The 22,659-nt window shown below is 35.2% G+C and overlaps 1 protein-coding gene across 1 annotated transcript; it reads left to right on the top strand.

Annotated features, from left to right (window-relative positions):
* The first annotated feature begins 4,733 nt into the window (after window positions 1-4,733).
* LOC149954530 (cytochrome P450 4C1-like) lies at window positions 4,734-22,272 on the top strand. The gene is made up of 11 exons (XM_090170362.1): window positions 4,734-4,987; window positions 7,732-7,844; window positions 9,113-9,198; window positions 9,276-9,466; window positions 10,365-10,431; window positions 11,268-11,394; window positions 16,959-17,150; window positions 19,930-20,100; window positions 20,185-20,251; window positions 20,787-20,966; window positions 21,761-22,272. The coding sequence occupies exons 1-11, from the start codon at window positions 4,768-4,770 to the stop codon at window positions 21,937-21,939; spliced, it is 1,593 nt and encodes a 530-aa protein (XP_090026488.1). The 5' UTR covers window positions 4,734-4,767; the 3' UTR covers window positions 21,940-22,272.
* Window positions 22,273-22,659: the final 387 nt, after the last annotated feature.

Raw genomic sequence — 22,659 nt, 5'->3', positions numbered from 1 at the left:
GCGTGGTTTGAAAATAACGTTTACTCGCGAAACCAAAACCATAATTTGTCAATACCGGATCCATCACAAATCAGTTCCTCGCATGGACTGTTTAAAGGATCTTGGCATTCTGATAGATAGTGGGATCTCCGCCAGCATGTCTCCAATATAGTTGGCCGAAATCGCCATCTTCTCTTTGGAATTCTACGTCTCTCAACAGTCCTACAGTCAATTACCAGTCTTAGGTTGCTTTAATTTAGCTTGGTACGATCTAACTAACTTACGATTAATTGTCTTGGGGAAGATGCTCCGACTATCTTTTCCAAAAGACAGAAGGCGTTCAGAAAGAAATTCATTGAGCTGGCCCACACTCACTTCCTTCCAAAGAAACGCTACGACTAAAATTACTTGTTGAGCTGCTTGAGCATGAAAACAATTCCATTAGACATAAAAAAACGATACATTTTATTCATTCAGAATCTGATAGCTAAATCCTTTTTTACAGAACTTACATCCTCTATTAACCTCCATATTATTAAGTTATAAACGTATTGTTACCTCAATTCTAAAAATGCAACAAACATGCAATGGTTACAGCGAAAAAATTTATATTTTCTCATGCAAACGTAGCCAACTAGCCATATTATGAAACTTATTTAAAGTTCCATTACTATAATTAGTCAACAAATTGTATGATACATAAGCTTGTAATCCTTAAAAAAATTGCACCCTGCTTTTTGTGTCACTTACCACGACTCGATCGATATCCGTCTGAACCAACGCAAAACTTCGTATAAATATAAACAAGGATATTATTTCTCACTAACTATTTAGAATCACTCGACTGGACAACGTTGTACGAAGCGACTTATGTTGACGAAGCTGTTGAGCTTTTTACTTAATACTTAACAGACACCATTAATAATTACATTCCATCACAAACAGTAAATGCTCCGACTAGCAAGCGAAAAAGTATTGAATGGTTTTCTTTAGATATTAAAAAAAACATTTAAAACTAAACGTGCCTTACATTGAAAATACAAACGTAATCTAACGGATACAAATAAGGAAAACTATTCAAGGCAGCGCTTAGTAACTATAAGACACTCTTTTCCAGAGATAAATCCCTCTATGGGGAAATGATTTCCAATTCCGTTGGCCGTAACAGTAAAAAGTTTGGTCTTAAACGATTAAAGGATAACCATCTAGTTACTTCCAACCATGTAATAGTGGAAGATTTTGCCAATATTTGTCAAATCTGGCTCACAAACACGGGAATTCGTACGTGGATACCAGTTCATTTACAAAGCTTCACGACAATAATTTATTTTACTTACGAATCACCGAGGACGACGTTATCGACGCAATATAAAAACTCAAACCAACCACAGTATCGGGCTATGATGAAATCGCGAACTTTGTATTTATAGGTTGCAGTGCCACACTAACGACGTAAGTAAGCCATTGGCATACATATTTAACTTGTAACTCCAAAACGGTGTATTTCCATCTGTTTGGAAAACTGGCGTGATCTCCCCGACTTTCAAAAAACGATTTTAAGGTGATCCTTCTAATTATCGTCCTATAACTGTATTGAATTCACTAGCATTGGTATTCGGTTACGTCATGAACAAACACCTCTACGAGTGGTTCAAACGTCATCTGCCTGAAACGCAGCATGGGTTCGTGGTAGATCGGTAGATACTTATCTTGCGTGTTTCACAAATTATGTCCAACCAATTGTAACCAACCGTGGTCAGGTTGATACCGTGTACATCGATTTGTCCAATTCTTTGGATAGGGTGTCGCACCGGAAACTATCAGCGAAGCTATCCCATTATGGACAGTCCGGAACACTTCTACTGTGGGTTATGAATTACCTTTCGAGCCGTAGCATTATTATAAAAATTAACGGTGAACGAAGGTCTCATATGACGTCATGTGTGGCATACCCCAAGGTTCATCGTTGCGGCCGCTGCTCTTTAATATTTATATCTCTGATATCCCTTCTTAATAATTAATTCTAAGTTTTTTCAATTAGCGGATGACCACCAGCTTGGTAGAATCATTTATTCTGTTTCAGATTGCAAGTTACTGCAAAATGATCTTAATAAACTAAACTTTAACTATAATTTACATGGTAACACCATGACGATGTTTTATTCTTTATCCAAATTTTTCTAATATATATGATAAAAAATAAAGACCATATATAATATATGTGATATATAATATATCATATATATCGTATATCATATATTTAAATATTATACGGCATTTTTTATTATTATTATAATTTTATTTTTTATCTTATATATTAGAAAAATGGGGATAAAGAATATAATATTTTCAAGCATCAGTTTCTTCGAATGTTGAAATTATATACTCTAAATATGTCCTTGAAGATTTTTCTAACCCGGTCGGAAATGAATACATTAGTCTCCAGCTGCGTGGCTCTAGGGTGATTGCTATCAAAGCGATGGTAAATACCGCTACAAAAAAGTTAAGCCGTTTTTTATAGCTCTTGTACTTCCAAAACGTATTTCGAAAATACAACAAACCAAAATATATTATTTTTCTAAATTCACATTTAGTAAATGACTAACTGTAAAATGGCATTGGATATAAATAATTATGTAAAGTTTTTCAGTGAAAATAAATATTAATGTTTAATTAAAATTTATTTATTTATGGAAATTTTAAGTTAAGGATATTTAATAGGGATGAAACGGATAACCGGAACCTGAACCGGAACCGAGAAGAACCGAGTAAATTCTAGGAACCGGAACCGAAACCGTAACCGATAATATTAAAATTTAATAACCGTATCCGGAACCGGAACCGATATTTGTAAAAAATGATAAATGAAACCGGAACCGGAACCGAGTTTTTCATTGTTTTAAACGGTTTTTAAACGGTTCTATTACTTTATTTACCAACATTTAGCGCATGTTGAAATTTATTAATTAAACTTCCTAATTTACTACTAGTTTTTCATATAAGCTCATCTCTATAATATCTCAGATAACTCTATGTGGGTTTCTACGTAACTGTCAACTGACAAACCCTTTCGTATTCTCAATTGAAAATGGGCTCGTCCTCCAAATGTTTGCTTCAATCGAGGGGCCCAATTTTCCTATGGGACAGTGTACAGTTCAACCGCGCGAGGCCTCGTCTAGTTTTTTCTCTTGTCAGCTCAAGTTAATGTTTTACTTGCTTCAAATATTTCTTTATGTTTCAACAGGTGCGCCCAAAACTTTATAAATACAACCACAATAACCATCGCATAAATATCCAAACATAATTAAAGAAGCATACTGAAGTTTGAAAAATATCAAGACACGTGTTTTATAGCAGATAGTTAAACCTTGTAAATTAATAACTAAGTTGTGTTTCTGAATTTAAAGTTTTAAAGGTAAGGCTAATTCGTTTGCATAATATAATCGCTAGCCTGGGTAGTTTTTGTCTAGAAAATCTATTTCACAAATGACAATGCTTATTGAACGAAATAATATGGACTCCATTATTTTAGAACGATAAACTCAACTGAAAACAAAACGAGTCATAGAAATCCCGTCTTTATATTTTTCAATGAAATGAGGCAGGGGCGTAGGAACCAGGGGGGCAATGCCCCTCCATAGAATTTTGCTGGGAGGGGCAACTAATGTTATTGCCCCTTCAACTTTTTGGTCAGTTGAAATCTTCAAAAGCTCAAATTCTCAATTTAAAAGTCAATAAAGCTTATAGAAGATCAACTGTGTCTTTTCCCGCCAATAGTCAAACAGTAACACATGCATTCGGTGAAGCTACACTCCTTTAAAAATTCAAAACCATTCTCATTATATTATTGTGGATTTGTGTATCTTAAATTCATAAACGAGTCTAAAGATTAAATTACACTTCGTATGATAACTGTATGAACCCCGAATCCATAGCTACGTCACTGAGAAAGCTACTTTTTTTAAAATATAATTTATCAAAAACAAATTTTATATTCTAAATAAATAAATGTGGTGGATTTTATTTCTCTTTAACTTCATTTGAATTGCTTGTGTATTTAACTTTAATTAATACTAAACACTCTGGAACCGTATAGGAACCGTTTAGGAACCGGAACCGATCGGTTCTAAATTTTGAGAACCGGAACCGAAACCGGAGCCGATAAATTAAAATTTTAAGAACCGGAACCGATAAAGCAAAAATTTAGGAACCGGAACCGGATCCGGAACCGAGATAGTCCAAAAAAGTGGAACCGTTGCATCCCTAATATTTAATATGTCAAATTCATGAAAGCAGAATAATAGCTATAATTGATTGGCTTTATAAAATCAATAATTGAAAATATTGATTTTATTTCTATCCCACCACAGTATCTTAGTAATTAAAACATTGAAACAAATAAATTTACCTTTAAATATTATGCAAACTAAATATTTTCAACTGAAATTCAAATAAAAATTTATTATTCTAAAGTCTCTATAACACTGGATAATAATAAACAACTATCGCTTTATTCGTGCATTTCTCTCAATTAAACCGCTGTCTCGGAAGGAACGTGAGTTGAAATTATAAGAATCTCTGTAAAAAGTGTCGAGAAACTGGTTTTAAGTCAGCCGTCCGCTTTCTCGTTGCGTCGTGACCTTCGGACTACTACATCATTTTACTCTGTCAGATATTACCTTTACGAAAATAGGCGATCTTGCGTGCCCGAAAGAGGATAGTTACAACATTTGTTCTCACTGTTTGAATTGCAGTGTTAAGACGGAGAACGATTCGGTCCGATTGAAGATGGGCTGGGACGTTGTGTACCCGCTGTTCAAGTTGATTTTGGTCGCCGTTGCCATTGTTTTGGCGGACTACGTATTCCACGTGCGATCTTTCATTGGAAAATTATTAAACTCGAAATCCAAAAAATATCCACCTCGCTTGAAAGGGCTCCCTGTTCTCGGAAATGTGCATCAAATTATCAAAACATCATGGCCCGTTAAAGATATGCCACCGGAAACACGTAAGTTTCACATTTACACTGTTTAAAATAAAGGTTTATAAAACGACTTAAATTGGACTTTTAATTTAATTCAAACCATTTAGGTACTACAAAATGTTAATAATTTAATTTAGACCCATTTTACTCTTTCATGCGTAATACAATACCTTTAGGGTATTGAAAGTGAAGTAGCCTTAAGACAACGTTTTCCAGTCCTTGTGCTAAGGAAATAAAATAGTTATGCTTTTACATTTAGTCCTTTTGAATATAATTTAAAACGAAGTAAAAGATTGTATGGTCGAATTTCAAGGCTAGTAATTCAATTCTACGTTATTTATTTTTTTAATATTTTCTTTACAATAAAAAAATGCGAAAAAATTCCAATCACCTAGATTTAACAGCAGTCCAGTTTTTAATATTGGATTACAGATTTTGAATATAGGGGATTTTGATTAAGGCGTCAGACTATGCGTACCCAAATAGAGGCTCAGAATTATTCTTGTTAAATCAATATCAAATACTGATAATGATATATAACGTTTTGCAACCCCCCTTTGTTCCGCGACTTGAGAGACGCTCATTCCCCTATTGCTCTCGGCCGAAAACCAGCGTAATCTGACCATGTTAATCCTTAGTCGTATTGAAAAAATTTAAAAAATTAAATAAATAAGGGTCTGAAAATAGTGTTTCGAAGGTCTTACTCCTTACTGTTTATGAATGAAAATGGATAAAAGAAGTGTTCATTATGTGCTTAAACACCACAAAAGGACTGAATTTGGAGAGCAGAAGATTTAAATATGTTCTGTGGCAATACCTTGAATGGTCTTAACTATTGGAAAAAACTTTTAACTTATTTTCAAGTCTAAAATAAAACCTTTATTTTAAATATTGTACGACCATAATTTACGCATACTTTATAAAAGAATTGCTGTTCGAGTATGAATATTTTAGTACGATTAATTTGGTCCCCAAAATTAATTTTTAAATATTTTTAGTTTCTTATTAAATAAAAGACAACCTTTGGGAAAACCTGTTCACTATAAAAAAATAGTAAGATTTTAAGAAAAACAATTAAGTAATTTAAAAAGATAGCTTGTCAGCAGACTAAACAATTTTCAAGGTTCATTGATAAGGGTACTACCCATCCCGTAAAGCTTCTTAAACTGTTGCAGTTTTACATTTCTGATCAGTATCTTATTTCAATAAGGAAATACGTAATTCGAAAATAAGTGGGCTTCATTTTGTGGTCCTTGAAGGTAGCGACTCGGTATATTACGAATTGATTTGGCTCTGAATAAGACATATCAAGGACGATGTTATTGTTATGGTTGATATAATAATAGACATTCTAAACATATTATTATTTATTTGACAAATAAATCATGCTGGCAACCAGCGCCGTGCAGATACATTTCTGGCCGGCAGTAAATAACGTCATCGCGGGCCTTCAAACTTAAATTTAAAAAGTAAATGGTGGGGATGGGCTCCTCAAAAAGCATGATTGTGGGCCATTAACCCTTCACATTGGTAAAAATCGAATTCCTTAATGCTGAATTTCGTTGGGCAAGATTTTCTGAACTGCAAGTATACTAAAGAATATCAAAAATCGAAAACGGGACTAACCTAATCAGTGTTAGTTAATCGCACTTGTCACGACGAACAGATAACGACAAAAGATGAAATGTCCCTGACGCATGCAAAACGGAATGTGACCTAGTAAATTTGGACGTCAAGTCTTTATTTAAAAGCGAGTAAAATCACGCGGTATACACTCGAACGATAGAAATTCTTTCGTAAAACGTTTGTTTTAATGGAATGTTTTTTTACCCCAATCTCGATGATTCTTCAATTTTAATTTCACTCTATTTATAACAAAAAGGTTTGAATTCTGATTTTTTTTCCAGTATCTGGTTTTTTGCTTGCTTCCTGTGGCTTTGACTACTGAATAGATATTCATATGTCAGGTGAATTAAGCGCTTTCTTCCGGCAAAGAATGGTTTTGTTGAAGAATTGTTTGGTAGATTATAACATGAAAGATTTATTTTATTCGTGTTGCACCAATCAATGCTACTAGCGGTCATGCGAATAAAGATGTTAAAGGTATTTGACCCTATCGACCTGTTCTAAAACCATACTAGACTGGGTATCTAAAATATTATTGTTATCAAGTTCAACGTGAAACTTATCAGGCACATTTCTAATCCTGTTTCATGCGGAGCTCCAAAGGGTATACATTTCGAGCCTCTGTTAACTAATATTTATATTTTCAGCCTTCTGGCGTATTTGGAATTTATGAAAAAAATATTACTCTGTCAAAATATTTTGAATTCATACATCAAAAACTAAGAATTTGATTTACTTTATGAACTTTGCGATTTTTCAAATATCTTCTAATATTTTCCATTTTAAATAAGTTTGATATTTTATAAAGCGGCCATGTAACTCAAATATTTGAAAAAGAGAAAGTGTTGAAACAAAAGTAGTTAAATACTTTTTTTAATTGCTGATCACAATTTTTAGTTTTTAGTGTGCTTTCTCCATTTGTTTTTTTTTAGAAAACCAAAACCAAATAATTATCTAATTGATTCTTCAATAAGAAATTAAAGGAGAAATAGTGTAAGAGATGCAGTGTAAAATGTCAAAAATATAAATACAATAACTATTTTAGACTTCGTTTGAAATATAAAAACCAATTCGTATTAACCCAAGAATTTCCATTATATATTTCAGTGCTCTATTTTAATAGGATTTCTTGATTTTTCTAGATACATTGCAGAGCTTAATAGGAATGAAGCAATTGTTTAAGGATTCAGATCTCTTCATTGCTCAAATAGGGACAGAGACACTTGTAGCACTTACCAAACCTGAATACGTAGAGGTATGAAGAGATTGTTTTATACCATTATAAATACCTTTTTTTTTCAATAACGCGATAGTGGGAGTCCTAGAATCCGTTTGGTTTCGAATGAATTTTAAGCTTTCAAAAACCAATCGAAAAAAAAACAAACAATAGCCTCTATATAAATGTGTCTTTTTAGTTATAAATTCCATTAATTAGAAATTATTAGGGCAGTTAGGTTTCTTTCATCGTGACTTAATTAATGGCACTGAAAAGAACGTGTTTATACTAGATCAGACTCTCAAGAGTAAATTGAAATAAATGTACAACATACAATAAATTCTGAAAATCTCCAACTCAGACTCATATACTAATACATAAAATTTTGTTCTGCAGCTGGGACCGAAACCTGATACTAAGGAATTTTATCTTATAGGCGACTATTTCGGAAAGTGTACACTGAAAACACGCGGCCCTCGTTTTTAGCATAACTAAAACGTCAATTCGGAATAGCTTTTGGAGGCCAAAATGTAAATTTAGCTGATCCACCGTTTACCTCATTTAAAATGAGTGTAAATATAACAATTCATTTAATAAGGATTATAAGACCTCTCCGTTACGGCGTGGTACATGTAGGTCCCTCAGTAACGTCAAAATATAGGTAAGGAACTACGGAACGGCATATACCCAAAGGGGTCTTTATCTCCAATAAAGTATTTCTTTATCTTGAATAATATTTTATCTTTAACTCTAATAAAATATTTTGTGTAACTCTTAAATGAGATATTACGATAATTGAGTCAGGAATAGTGTGGCTAAAGGTATAGTTCAAATCTGCTGTACGCAGGACGAAGATTTTTCTAAAATTTTGATTTTATGGGTGGCTCTTTCTACTAGTCCTGTAAACTAAAAATACTTAACCAATAACACCGACTAGATTGCATTTATATTAAATTATTTTAACCCTCATGTAACAGTTATTTTTAGTGGAGTTGTGAGTACTGATAGCTTGGAAGTTGCACTTTTTATAGAAGTTTAAACAACAACGTCGGAGTAACAAACATTTTAAACGTTTTAATTTTCCTGTTTGTACTTCGGAGTCGAATATTTAACAACTTAAAGACGACGCCATATTTCTGTCAAGCTTATGTGATACATCTTAATAAATTTATAGTGTTTAAATGAAAATACTGATAATTATAATTTTTCAACTCAACAAATCGAGACAGAGTTATGAATTTCTAATACGCTAAATCCACTCTCTTTTTATGTTTGCCATGAAATAGACTCACAAATTATATTTACAGATGGTTCTTGGAAGTCAAACAGTAATTGAAAAGTCGATGTTTTACTATTTCTTGCTTCCTTGGTTAAGAGAAGGTCTGGTAACAAGGTATTATTTATTTACCTAAAAACATACTATTAGCATCGTCATATCTGTTTTCGAATAATTAAATTAATGTTTCGTAGCCCTCGATCCAAGTGGAAAATCCGACGAAGGATGTTGACTCCATCGTTTCATTTCAAGATTCTAGATGAATTCCATCCTATGATTACTTATAAGGCTAACATATTTACGGATATTCTGAACGAAAAGCCGAAAGATGATTATTTTGAAATTGACGAGCTCGTTTCCAACTTCACCATGGACGTCATTTGCGGTAAGCTAATGCTCTAACAGGGTAAAGTAATTGAATGGTTCAGATAAAGGCTGTTGAAGACTTATTTTGAAAAGAGACAAAAAGTAAAGCGTTTTGATATTCTCTGATAAAAAACTACTTTTTCGGAACGAAACATTTGTTTTTAAATAGAGCTAATACCCAAGGCGCCACCTTCGACCACATAAGCAATGTTGCTTGTGAGTGATCAAGTAACAGGTGGCCGGGTTACAATGCGTAGGAGGGTGGTGGCAAGCCCTTCATGCCACGCGAGCCAACAGCTCCCTACACTAACTATTACCGTTAACCTCAGCAAGTTTTTACGGGAAGGGGCAACCGAAGATATCGGGGGAAAATCCCTTTAACCTTTGCTACTAGGAATGTTTAACCAACCACATCTCTCAAACTAAAATACCTTTGATCTAAGTAAATCCCTGAAACTTAGTTTACGTACCCTTGCTACACCCATATCATTCTGTTGGACAAGGAAGGGATAGTAATCTGGATATTCATAAGTAGATGACAAGTGCTTCAATAAAAGCTTGTTGAATTTAACAAGAAATAGTTAGTGAAAGGATCTTTTAACTCGCTTAGTATGAAGGGCTTACCACTACCCTCCTACGCATTATAACCTGATTTAATATAACTTCAATATAACAAGAATCCATAAACATTATTTTTAAAATTACCAATTTAGATCCAGGAAAGGATTTTAGGGTTAATTTTCGTAAAACCAAATTTTACCAAATTCTAAATCTACGTGTTATTATTATTATAGTGGTTGAAAAAAATCTGCTTTTATCTAAAACATTAATGAAATGCTTTTAGACAGTAAAAAATGCTCCGTGATCAAACAATATTTAATTCTATTTAATTTTTTTAATTTAATTTGATGTTTCAGAAACTGCTATTGGAATCGATTTCGATGCTCAGAGGCAGGAATCTTCTTATGTCAAAGCGCTTAAGAGGTATGCATACAACTTTTTAGACATAACAAAAAATACCAGGGTTTTGCGAAACGATATGTTGTTTAGTAGCTTTAGTAAAATTGTCGCTCAATCTTCGGAAAAATAGCATGGACACTTATATAGTCTTCAAAAGCAATATGACAAAAAAAAACATAATTATTGGTTTGTACGAAAAATGTATTATCGCGGGATTGACATTTTGGCGAAAAACCATTTTTAAGAAGTGCTTGTACAACGAAATAAAGTGGACTTTTGGAGTTGAAATCCTTAGAGTCACTAGACCATGTAACAAAAAAATATACAGCCAATTTTTAGAAACTGGTTAAAAGTCTAAACATGGTGTTATTTAAAGAGTTAAATTTGATATTTAGATTAATAGTTTTACTTAATTCTAAAATACCCCAAATAATCCAATAACGACAAATACATTTTTAGAACTAAACATTTTGATCTTTCAATAGAAAATAGCTTGTTGAATTTATCAGCTAGGCTAATACCCTTGGCACCACCTTAGGCCTAAGTCATCGAGCGACTTTTCAAGCCTTTTAATTCATGTTGCCGGGTTACAATGCGTAGGAGGGTGGTGGCAAGCCCTGCAAGCCAACAGCTCCCTACACTAACTATTACCGTTAACCTCAACAAGTTTTTATGGAGGGGAAACCAGTGGGGAGAGAACTTGCAAACTCAATTTTGAGTTCTTTACATTTTGATTTAAAGACATTGACACCATCGCTCTACTTCAAAATTTTATATTTTTATAAACCATTAAGTCATATAGAGGTGGTATTTGTTTCAAATGTGATGTGTTTAGCTTTCATACAAATGTTCATTTTTAGACTTGGATATCTAGCTTTTAAAAGAATGACAAATCCTTGGTTGTGGCCGAATTTCATTTTCCCTTTGTTGCCGAGTGGAAAAGAGTTTTACGCTTCTCTCAAAACCGTGAATGACGTCACTGCTCGAGTACGTATACTACCTATCGTGCTAATCAAAGGCATACTAATTAATTTTAAATTGAGGCCCGGTAAATATTGGCATAAAAAGTAGATGATAAAATACGCGAAAACGTAGATTAGTCCATAATTAAAAGGGATAATATAGCTAAATCCTAAACAAATTTGAAGAAATTAAAAAACTTACTACTAACTCGTACCCAATAGGTCTTCGAGCAAAAAACGCGAAACTCGGATCAAATAGATCTTCGAGTAATAAACTAAATTAAAATTAAATAAAATAGCCAGAAATTCCAACGGTAGACCGGTTTCGTTCTATTTGGAACTCGTCAGTACCGTGCGGGAAATCTGGCTGGCGACTGACAAATCTAAAGGAGAAACTAAGCCTAAACATTAAAAATTACAAAACGCGTTGCGTAAGTGAAGCCGGTATAAGATCTTCGATCGTTAATGCACGCTCCCCAATCAGCGTCCACGAACCCTTCCAAGCTTTTATTACTCTTCTGAAAGACGAGACCATGACCAGTTGTTCCTCTTAGATACCGGAGAACTCTCTTTCCCGCTGTCCAATGTTCGTTGTTGAAACTGGAGTTGAACTGGCTTAGAGCGCTCACGGCGTACGCTATGTCCGGCCGAGTTGAAGTGGCGAGGTACATCAGTGAACCGACGAGACTCTGATAAGGGATGCCCTCCATTTCCTCTTCGTTGGGGTTCTCTGGTTTCTTGAGTTTACTGTTGGCGTCTAAGGGTGTAGCGATTGGTTTGCAGTCCTTCATTCCGAAACGTTGTAGAACAGTTTCAATGTATTTCTTCTGTGACATCGTGATAGTTCCTTTCTTTTCATCTTGGTGGAATTCGATTCCCAGACAGTGGTGTACAGGACCCAGATCCTTCATCTCGAATCTTTCTCGGAGATCAGCCTTGATCTTCGCTATCCATTTCAGGTTGTTGGACGCAATGATGATGTCGTCGACGTAAATTGCGATTATCATCAGGTCCCCGTCCTTTCTGGATATATAGATACATGGGTCTGCGTTCAATGGTTCCATTCCGATTTATCTCAACCGTTGGTCGAGTTTTTTATACCATTGACGTCCTGATTGTTTTAGTCCATATAAAGACTTCTTGATTCGACATACATTGTTGCTGCTCCGTTTCAAAGAATCGAGCCATTTTTGCGACGTATCAATGATTTCTGCGTTTTCTACTTTGTTTCGGACAATTTCTTCGAGAGCGTCTTGAAGTCCATCCGGTATTTCCATGAATACTTCTTCTTCAATTTCACCGTTGAGATACGCAGTTACCACATCCATTTGGTGAACTGTCAGGTTCATTTCAGCTGCCAAAGCCATAATCATTCTGATGGAGCTTGACCTGACGACAGGTGCATAGGTTTCTTGAAAATCGATTCCGGGTTCTTGAGCGTATCCCTTCGCTACCAACCGGACCTTCCTTCGTTCCACGTGTCCTTTTACGTCGTACTTGGTTCGCAGGACTAGTCGATTCCCAATGACTCTGCGACTCGAAGGTCGTTCGACGATATCCCACGTCTTGCTTTTTATTTGGGAAATATATTCGCTCATCGCTGCTTTTCTCCAGTCCTTAGCATGATCGGTTTTCAAGGCTTCTTTCATGGTCATAGGATCTGGAATTCCGATTAGATTCGCCGAATCGGAGGTGATGTTTTGTATAGGTATCATGTTGAAAGATTTCGATGGTCGTCCGGGTTTGCCGGTTTTGATTAATTTTGGTCTTCCGGGCCCCCTTTTGGTATCACTTGAATCATCCAAGGATACGTCTTGATCGTCATCACCCTTATCAACTGGAAATACTGGAGTTAAGTCGACTTCGAAAGTGCCGCTTTCGATTTCATTTGTCTCAATGCCATCTTCTACTCCATATTTTTTCAGGATCTCAGGACCGGCGAAATCTTCGTAGACCTCTTGGCTGGTGAATTGATCGAAAAACTTGACATTTCGACTCCTTACGATCTTCCGTTCATTTTGCAGCCAGACTCGATATGCTTTGGACTCTTCCGAGTAACCGACGAAAACGCATTCTTTGCTTCTTGAGTCGAATTTTCCAAGGGACGTGCTTTGGTCCAACACCAGCGCCTTGGTGCCAAAAGTTCTTAGGTAGTTTAGGACAGGTCGTTTTCCGGTCCATAATGTGAACGGTAGATTTCCGTTTATACTCCTTGATGGACATCTATTACGAATGTGGTTTGCAGTAGCGATCGCTTCTCCCCAGAAAGAAGGTGGTAATTTCGATTGGAGCATCATACATCTTGCCATTTCCACCAACGTCCTATTTTTTCTTTCCGAGACTCCATTTTGTTCAGGTGTTTGTGGCACGGTCAATCTTCTTAGTATTCCATTTTCCTTCAAGAATTGGTCGAATTCCTTGTTGCAATACTCTGTACCGTTGTCAGATTGAATGATCTTTATCTTCTTTCCGGTCTGCAACTCAACTTTCTTCTTGTAGTCTTTGAAGGTTTCGAGTACTTGGTTCTTGTGTTTGAGAAACGCTACTTCACTCCAGCGGGACTTGTCGTCTGTAAAGACTATGAAGTATCTTGCTCCGCCAATTGTAGTAGTTCGCATGGGTCCACAAACATCAGTGTGAACGATTTCTAGTAGCTCAGTTGACATTCCCGATTCTGATTTTGGAAACGGTTTTCTAGTTGGCTTCCCTTTGACGCAAATTTCACACGTGCCAAGGCTTTCGTTCTTCTCCAAACGTAGACCCATCGCCAAGTCGTTCCGAACCATGTCTTTGATATGTCTTTCGTTCAGATGTCCAAATCGACTGTGCAAATTCTCCAAGCTCGTTGTCGCTGGTTTATTCACTTGCATGACATTTGCTTCTTCAGTTTCTCTTCTTACGAAATAGAGGTCTCCTACTCTATCAGCGACAGCAATTATTTCCCCATTTTCTTTAGTGATGTACGCGTGAGTTTTCTTGAAGAGAATGTCATGGCCTTTGTTGGTGATTTTCGAGACGGACATAAAATTGATTCGAAGATCAGGTACGTGAAGAGTGTTTTCCAATTTCAGGATTCTCGCAGCTTCTCCGTTTGTTGCCTGGATTTTCACTTCTCCAACCCCTTGGATTTCGGTGGACAGCTTATTGGCCAAGTTCAGAGACTTCTTGACTGTTTCAAAACTGTGGAAATTCTTTTTGTTTGAAGTCATATGCGATGTCGCCCCACTGTCTAAGCACCAGTTCTCATCGTTCTTCCTGGTGACGTAAAAAGCGAACTCTTCCGGGTTTTTCTTTATTTCCGTGATTACGTTCGTTTTTTCTTCAGCCGTTGCAGCTAGCTGTTTTTTGTCGACAGATTTTCGTGGACAATCGGCGGCTTTATGACCGATTTTCCGACAATTATGGCATTTAAATTTGAAAGCTTGTGTCGGTTTTCCACTTCCGGTCCCAGATTCGCCGTGTTGATGGCTTGGTTTCATTCGACATTTACGCTTCATCACGACCATGGCATTCTGGGCCAAGTCATCTTCTTTGGATTTTCTAGCGTCGGACTCTTCAAGTATTTTGATCTTCAACGCCTCCGGGTTCGGTAAATTATCTCTCGATTCAATAGCGCATCTGAAATTCTCGAAGCTTTCTGGGAGACTGTACAGCAACATGATCGCAAGTAGATCTTCATTTATCTCCAGCTCCATCTCTTCTAGTTTGTCGACGGCGTCGAAAAATTGATTTACATGATTACGTACGTCATCTCCTTCTTTCATTTTGCTCAACGTCAATCTCTTCAGAAGGGTAGCTTTACGGGCCGGACCACTTGACTGATAGATTGATTCCAATTTTTGCCAGACATCTCGAGATGTGGTACAGTTCTTGACTTGCTTGAGTTCCGAAGTGCTGATAGCTAAAATCAAATCCGATTTCGCTTTCCGGTCATTTACTTTCCATTCCGCAATTTCTGCCGCATTTCCATTGGTTCCTGTAACTAATGTCGGCTTCGGCTTGCTTCCGTCTATGTATCCCCAAGAGTCGTTCTTGATGAGAAGAGCTTCTACTTGAAGCTTCCATGTGTCGTAATTCTCCTTTGTTAGTGCCTCGATTCTGACGTGGGGAACTCCGGTCATGATCGCTGAACTTTTGACTTGTAGTTACTGCGAAGTACTTGAGGACTCGTAACAAATATAACGACTGCACTCAAGAGGATTTTTCAAGGATATGACTGAGCGCAGTGGGAGCGTGCTGGGCCCATAACCTATAGTTACTGAAAGGAATGGACTGAGATATTCGAGGTTAAGACTTCATTTATTCAGATAAGATTTGGAACTGAATTTACAAATAAAATCTCATTGTATTTATACAAAAATTAAGGTCGAGTCATCAACGTAAAAAAAAAACATTAAAATAACAACTCTAAAAAACAACTATACATATTTACTACTACTATAACGGCGGGCTTTAATATTTGTTACAACAGTATAGCAACGGAAAGCCGAAAAAGGGGGAGTGTGGTGGAGAATAGTATATACGATAAGTTAAGTTAGAAGAAACCACCTATGGACTGTGAGAAGGATGATAAAATACGCGAAAAAGTAGATAAGTCCATAATTAAAAGGGATAATATAGCTAAATCCTAAACAAATTTGAAGAAATTAAAAAACTTACTACTAACTCGTACCCAATAGGTCTTCGAGCAAAAAAGGCGAAACTCGGATCAAATAGATCTTCGAGTAATAAACTAAATTAAAATTAATAAAATAGCCAGAAATTCCAACGGTAGACCGGTTTCGTTCTATTTGGAACTCATCAGTACCGTGCGGGAAATCTGGCTGGCGACTGACAAATCTAAAGGAGAAACTAAGCCTAAACATTAAAAATTACAAAAAAGTAGATCCCCATTTTGGAATTCACCTATGACGTCTATTAGGTGAAACTGACAATTTTTATTTGCTCTCACGAGAAATAAATACATTGTGGCGTTGCTCGAGGCAGCCTCGATGTATTGAAAACTTTGAGATAAAGGATTAAAGAATCGATGAAAAATTCTACTGCCGATATTAGTATTATATGCTCGTCCTTGGCCCCACGTAAGCTGACTTGATGGTTTCATTATCAGCGAAAACATTATCATTAATTACGAGTAAAACAACGCGAAGAACCTCTCCAGCCTCCTACCGGTCGAAGAAATTAACCAAGTTTACTCCCGAAATTTTCACTCTTTGCTTAGTTACATCTAGGAGCAACAAATACAAGGAGAACGCAGCTAGCCTTTAAACACGCGAACGAAGGGTTGTGTACGAATTTCATTAGACGAGCGTCACGAGCCTTTACGGTGAACGCTTTACGGGCGGGGGGAAGACAATTTCTGAATTTTAACCTTCCCACGGCAGCAGGCGCTAAAGCGTCTAGCCAATGAAAAATGTACAAAAGAAAATCCATGACTTTTGACGGGTCGCGTTCTCCTTGTGTGGGGTGTTGTGTTTGTTGCTCCTAGGTTACATTAATTATTCTAATTTGAACTTCCTTCTTGATTGACGTGCTTTTTAAAATCAACGCAAATGCTATTTTACTAATTAATCGATTATTTCGGTTAAGGTAATCAAAGAGAGAAGAACAGAAATGACGAAACTGAGAACAAATGATCAGAAAGAATTCACAAGTTCCGATTTCATCGAAGAGAAAAAACGATATCCATTTTTAGACCTTCTTGTAATTCAAAACCTCTTGGACGAGAAGTCAATTAACGATGAGGGTATCATTGAGGAAGTCAACACGTTCATGTTTGCGGTGATATATCTTTTTGACTTCCATGTCTTTTCCCGCTACGACAATAATATCGAAAACTCGTATCTGCTTATTATATGTTATATGAGTTTTCGTAATAATATTGTTAACTTCCATCGACAGATAAACTTTTTCAAACAATAGCTCTTTGAATAAATGTTATTTCTGGTAAACGTTGTTCGAGACAATAGACAATTTAAGCATCCCACACAGATTTGCCAACACGAAGTTCCCCGATAATTTTATCATTTAGATATTATACCTTACAACTAGTTTAAAGGCTCTGCGCGTTAGTAAATTAGTGAGGACTGCTTACATTTTATTTATAAATACGCGCAGCGAGGGTTTTTTTAATAGGTTGCTATGCCACATATTAAGAGAGTAGCGACTTGAACTAAAATCAAAAACCGTTTGTTACGTCTTTACGTAACTAGCGGTAATCACCACCCCTAGCGGCTTATAAAATTGTTAGCAAAAAATAAAAACATTCATAGACCTGGAATATGGAATACTCATAAAAATTACCATTTAATTCGCTGAAATAAGAAAACAATTTTGCGTTTGCGATGATATCATTTTCCCTTTTCATTAACTTTTCAATTTTAAAAATTCGCATACCATACAATAACAAATTTTTCAAAGCTTCTTTATTAGCGAATACATTTTGGATTGATAAAAATCACGGAAATTATCGTAGCAAATTAAACCTCATAAACCAAAAGTAAATAGGGGGAGAAAGTCTGGCACTTGGGTCCAACCGCACGACGTCTTATTTGAGGGGTAAAATAAGACACGATGAAAAATAGTTCTCTATAAAATACGTGAATATTAAACTTTTGCTTTCGATAATTTGGTTAATTTAGTACCTAAATAAAGTAGATATATGATTGAAACTAAAATGCGACATTTTAAAAATAATAACACGACTTTTGTAAAGAAATAAACCGTAACTAGAATAACGCTAACTTAAATCGTGGAGAGCGTGGCGCCATCTAAGAGCAGAGATCGGGACTAATTGGCAAATCTACGATGTTAAGGACTAACAATTTGCAAGTTTAACTGAAATAATAGCTATAGCTACGAGCTTATTATGTTTATTTTACAATTGATATAGTAAATAGTAATTATTAATTAAAATCAACCGTTATCGAAGGAAATAATGGTCAGTATTTGACAGAGAGACTATTTGATATCACGAGGCGGTGACATGGTTGCCAGGGAATAAAATTCCAAAATTTTCATCTTGAGCGTGGACCGGAATACCACAAATACACTACTTCGCGCGTAATGTGCTATCCTTATTGGTTAGAAATATCACGTGTTAACTATAGCTCTTTAAAAATGGTGTCAAGCATGGGGGAAGGTAAAATCTGAAGGCAGTGATAGACTTTCTCCCCCTATTTACTTTTGATAAAACCAATTTAAGCATCCATTATGTCATGATAAAGCCCAAATTAAAACGTTTTCTGATAATTTGTAAGGTCGTCCTTCATTTAACGACTAGAGGGAAATGTAATGACGTAACATTATTTCAAAAGGTGTTTTGAAATGATCTTAAGTAACCTCGCGTTACTAACGTATATGTATAATTATTCAATGAAGAAATCATTAACTTTAAAATGTTCACTCTAGCCTGGATAAAAAATAAATTATACGGAATAAGATATCTCTGACATGTTTAAAAAAATAAGGATTTTTCGTTACGCGCTAAATGAATTAAAAAGTAGGGTCAATGGAGGTATGTCTGTTAAAAATATTTTTTTGGGCATTTAGTTGAAATTACTCTTAAGCTAAAAATAGCACCCTCTTAAGAATTGGTACCATTAATACGGCCACTTTATCCTACACAACAACTCAATCAAATATAATATCAACTAAATAGTGATATAAATATTAATTATTTAATTTAACTCTGTTACTGATCACACTTACCCCGAAAATGCGGGGCAAGTGTGATAGGGGGGTGGGATAATTGGGATCACTTGAAATCCTTGACCAATCGCAATTAATTTGCATACAGAGGTAAAAAATGATGTCCCAATAAAGCTATATTTTTTCGTAGATCTAAAATAATATCTTCGAGTGATCACACTTACCCCAAAAATGCGGGGAAAGTGTGATAGGGAGGTTGGGTAATTGTGATCTTGTGAAATCCTTGATCAATCGCAATGAAATTGCATACAGCGGATAAATATGGTGTCCCAAATTTTGTAAGACTTTTTCAGATTAAATTTTGAAAACCTCAAAATATTAGCAAAAACACCAAATTTTCCTAGCAGGTTAAGCAGACTACAAAATAATAAAATGTAAAACCGGTTTGTCCGTTAGAAAAACAATTACGGAACTTTTCTTTTGGGCATAAAATATCTAAATACGAGTAGAAGAGTTTAAAATTTTTTCAACTAAAATTTTTAAAAACTAAATTTAATTTAAATTAATATTATGTTTCAATATCCATTCATCAAATATTTTGTTATAATAATATTTGGGGAAATAATAAGGGGTGATCACACTTAACCTCTGATCACACTTACCTCCATTGACCCCTACTTCAATTTAATTTATATCCTTAGGGCCTAATGCGTTTCACAATTCGATTACGGTTGAATATTTTCTGAGCCACATTATTGCTACATATACACTTTTAGTCTAAATATATTTTGCAACCTGTCAATCTAACACATGCGAGGTGAGCTCTTGCTTTTTGTTATTTCATGCTCTTCTAATTAATTGATATTAAGCTATATTAATTAATCCTGATTAAGGCGAGCTGCTATTTCAGGGTCAAGACACGACATCGGTGGGAATTATTTGGACCATATTTATACTTGGAAATCATCCTGACGTTCAAGAAAAACTGTACAATGAGATTGCAGCTGTTCTACATGATGAAACGGCTGACATAACCACAGACGACTTAAAGCAGTTCGTCTATTTAGATGCCGTACTAAAGGTCAGTAGGTATTGAATAAAGATCTTGACATAGTCTTCAGTGGTGCAATGAAGGCAATTATTAAAACTGACATGGGTTTTGCAGGAATCTCAGCGACTGTATCCTCCAGTACCAATGTTTGGGAGGGCAGCAACGGAAGACATGACACTGGGTATGTACAGAGTTTTTACGGTATAATTGTGAGCGTTTTTACTATACTAAATGGCGCCTTTAAATATTGAGTTGTATGAAATTATATTCCTATACTTAAATTTTTTAAAGATTAAATATAAATTTTAATACCTTTTTTACAATTTAAAGGCTATGTACAGAAATATAATTATATTACTTATACGAAACTTAGCTGATATTATTTAAATATTAGTTTTTAAAAGGCCGCTTGTCGTAGCCAGGAATAAAGAACGATCGTTATTTTATTTCATATTAAGAAAACACTGTGGCGCTGACGTTACTACCTGCCATATTTAAGCGCTTTTACATATCACTCGACAGAACATTTCAGTTGAACTGGGTTCAATCCTTGTGGGCCTTTTTTTGGTGGTAAATTTTCTAACACATAAGGGCCAGCGTTTTAGCAAGATAATATTTAAATTTTATTATTTCCAAATTACGACAACGTTTTGAGGCTTTTAGATTTATTAATAAAACTTGTTTACTATTAACGGTAATCTTTCGGTTTCGAAAAGGTGATTTCTCCATTTCCAAAGGGTCAACGTTGTCTATAATTGTTCCCCTTCTGCACCTCGACGAAAATTCATTTCCGGAGCCGCTTCGTTTCAAACCAGAGAGGTTCATCGAAACGTCTTCTGTCAAAAGGCATCCTTACGCCTATATTCCATTTTCGGCTGGTCCCAGAAACTGCATCGGTAAGATTCAGTAAAAGATTTCTTACTTTGTTCTGTGATCAAAGTCATGTGTTGGAAAATTAATGGGTTCTTTATAAATGATTCGGTACTAGATATCTGACATAGTTTTGTTCATATGGTTTTGAAACTTATGAAAATGTTAACTACGTGTCCTGAAAGCAAAAACCAGTGAACATTTTTAAGACACATTTAAAATTACTGATACAGAACTGTATCAAAATTAATCGTAAACACAACTTTTTCGTGCTTACGTGTTTTCGGCTTTCGCAGAAAGATATAATGTCTAATTTTCGTGATGCTTCATTTCTTTTGTGTATTGTTGCTGTTAGCACAAATAATGTTTTCTACGATTCAAATCAGTTAAAGGTCAGCAATATGTCCTTCTTACAATTGGCTTTTTTCGAGAAAATGGCCGCCATGCAGATTTAGTAAAGTTGTAATATATTTTAATTAATTTGGTGCTATATCCTGTACAGATGATTTTTCTTATAATATTATAATTTTTTGGTAAAATTATTAGCCAAACATTTATATGTATACAAAGACACAATATTTGATGAAGTATTGCGTCTATGTAAACATAAATGTTTTGCGGGTTTTTCTTACTTTACATTCCTTAAGTATCTGGTAAAATTAAAATTTTACGTAAACTCGGCGCTTAAAGAAATTGATCCCATTGACTGCAATCTATTTGAAAGTTTGATAAAAGGGAAGCGAAGAAATTCTGCTTTTCAAACTGAATTTTAAAAGGTTTAATGTTTCATTTCGAAAATATTGATTTTTACTTCTTCTAGGTCAACGTTTTGCTAAAATGGAGGAAAAAATTCTGATTGCTTCGCTTATACGAAAATACCGCGTTGAATCATTGGATGCAGTGGACAAAATCTCATTGTGCCCCGAACTTGTCAGCAGACCCAGCAAACCAGTTAAAGTGAAAATTTACCCCAGAAATACCTCTTCACTCTGTTCATAAATTTCGTCAAATGATGCACTTAAGTTTTCACTATCGAAGTGAGCGACGTATATTAATTATTTCTTAAATAGTAATTTTTATTTCCATACCTTATTTCATTATTTTAGTTGTTTCCTATAAATTTCTTAAAATAATTTTAGAAAATGTTCATAAAATTATCGAGCTTAAGTTGCTTCGCTTTAAACGACCTAATAAAAGATACGTGAAATCTATATCCCTAAAAGCTACTACGTGGACTAAAATGTCCCAAAACTGAAGCAAAGTGAGCTATTTTATAACCGGGCTAATAAAAAATTTAAATGGTATCTTCATAAAGCTGAACTTATTTGTTATTTACACGCGTAACATCCACTACAATTGTAAATTCTCACAACGTAATAAAACTTTTTACTAATATGGTGAATGCGTTCAAATCTAAATGCTCGATTAAAAAGTAAACATTCTGGCATTTTGACGGTGATGCCAGGATAAAATAAATTAGGCCTGATATCGACAACAGTTTTGTTATGTTAGACCGATAATAATGTATACTTCTGGTAACGGCGAGATCAGTGTTTTTGCACTGGTCCAATTACGTATGCTTTAAGATCCACCTCTTCTGATTGTTGAGATCGATGGTTACTACCCTGCGTCGTTTTTCCGGTAGAGTTGGCGATGCGAAATGAAATTTTGGAACACAGGAAAACAGATGCGTTGTACGTTGAAATGTATTATAAAGAA

This window comes from Leiobunum rupestre, chromosome 3 (assembly GCF_980474605.1).
Source record: "Leiobunum rupestre chromosome 3, qqLeiRupe1.1.hap1, whole genome shotgun sequence".
Lineage (NCBI taxonomy): Eukaryota > Metazoa > Arthropoda > Arachnida > Opiliones > Sclerosomatidae > Leiobunum > Leiobunum rupestre.
Note: the sequence above shows the minus strand (reverse complement) of the source record. Positions and strands in the feature narration are given on the sequence as shown.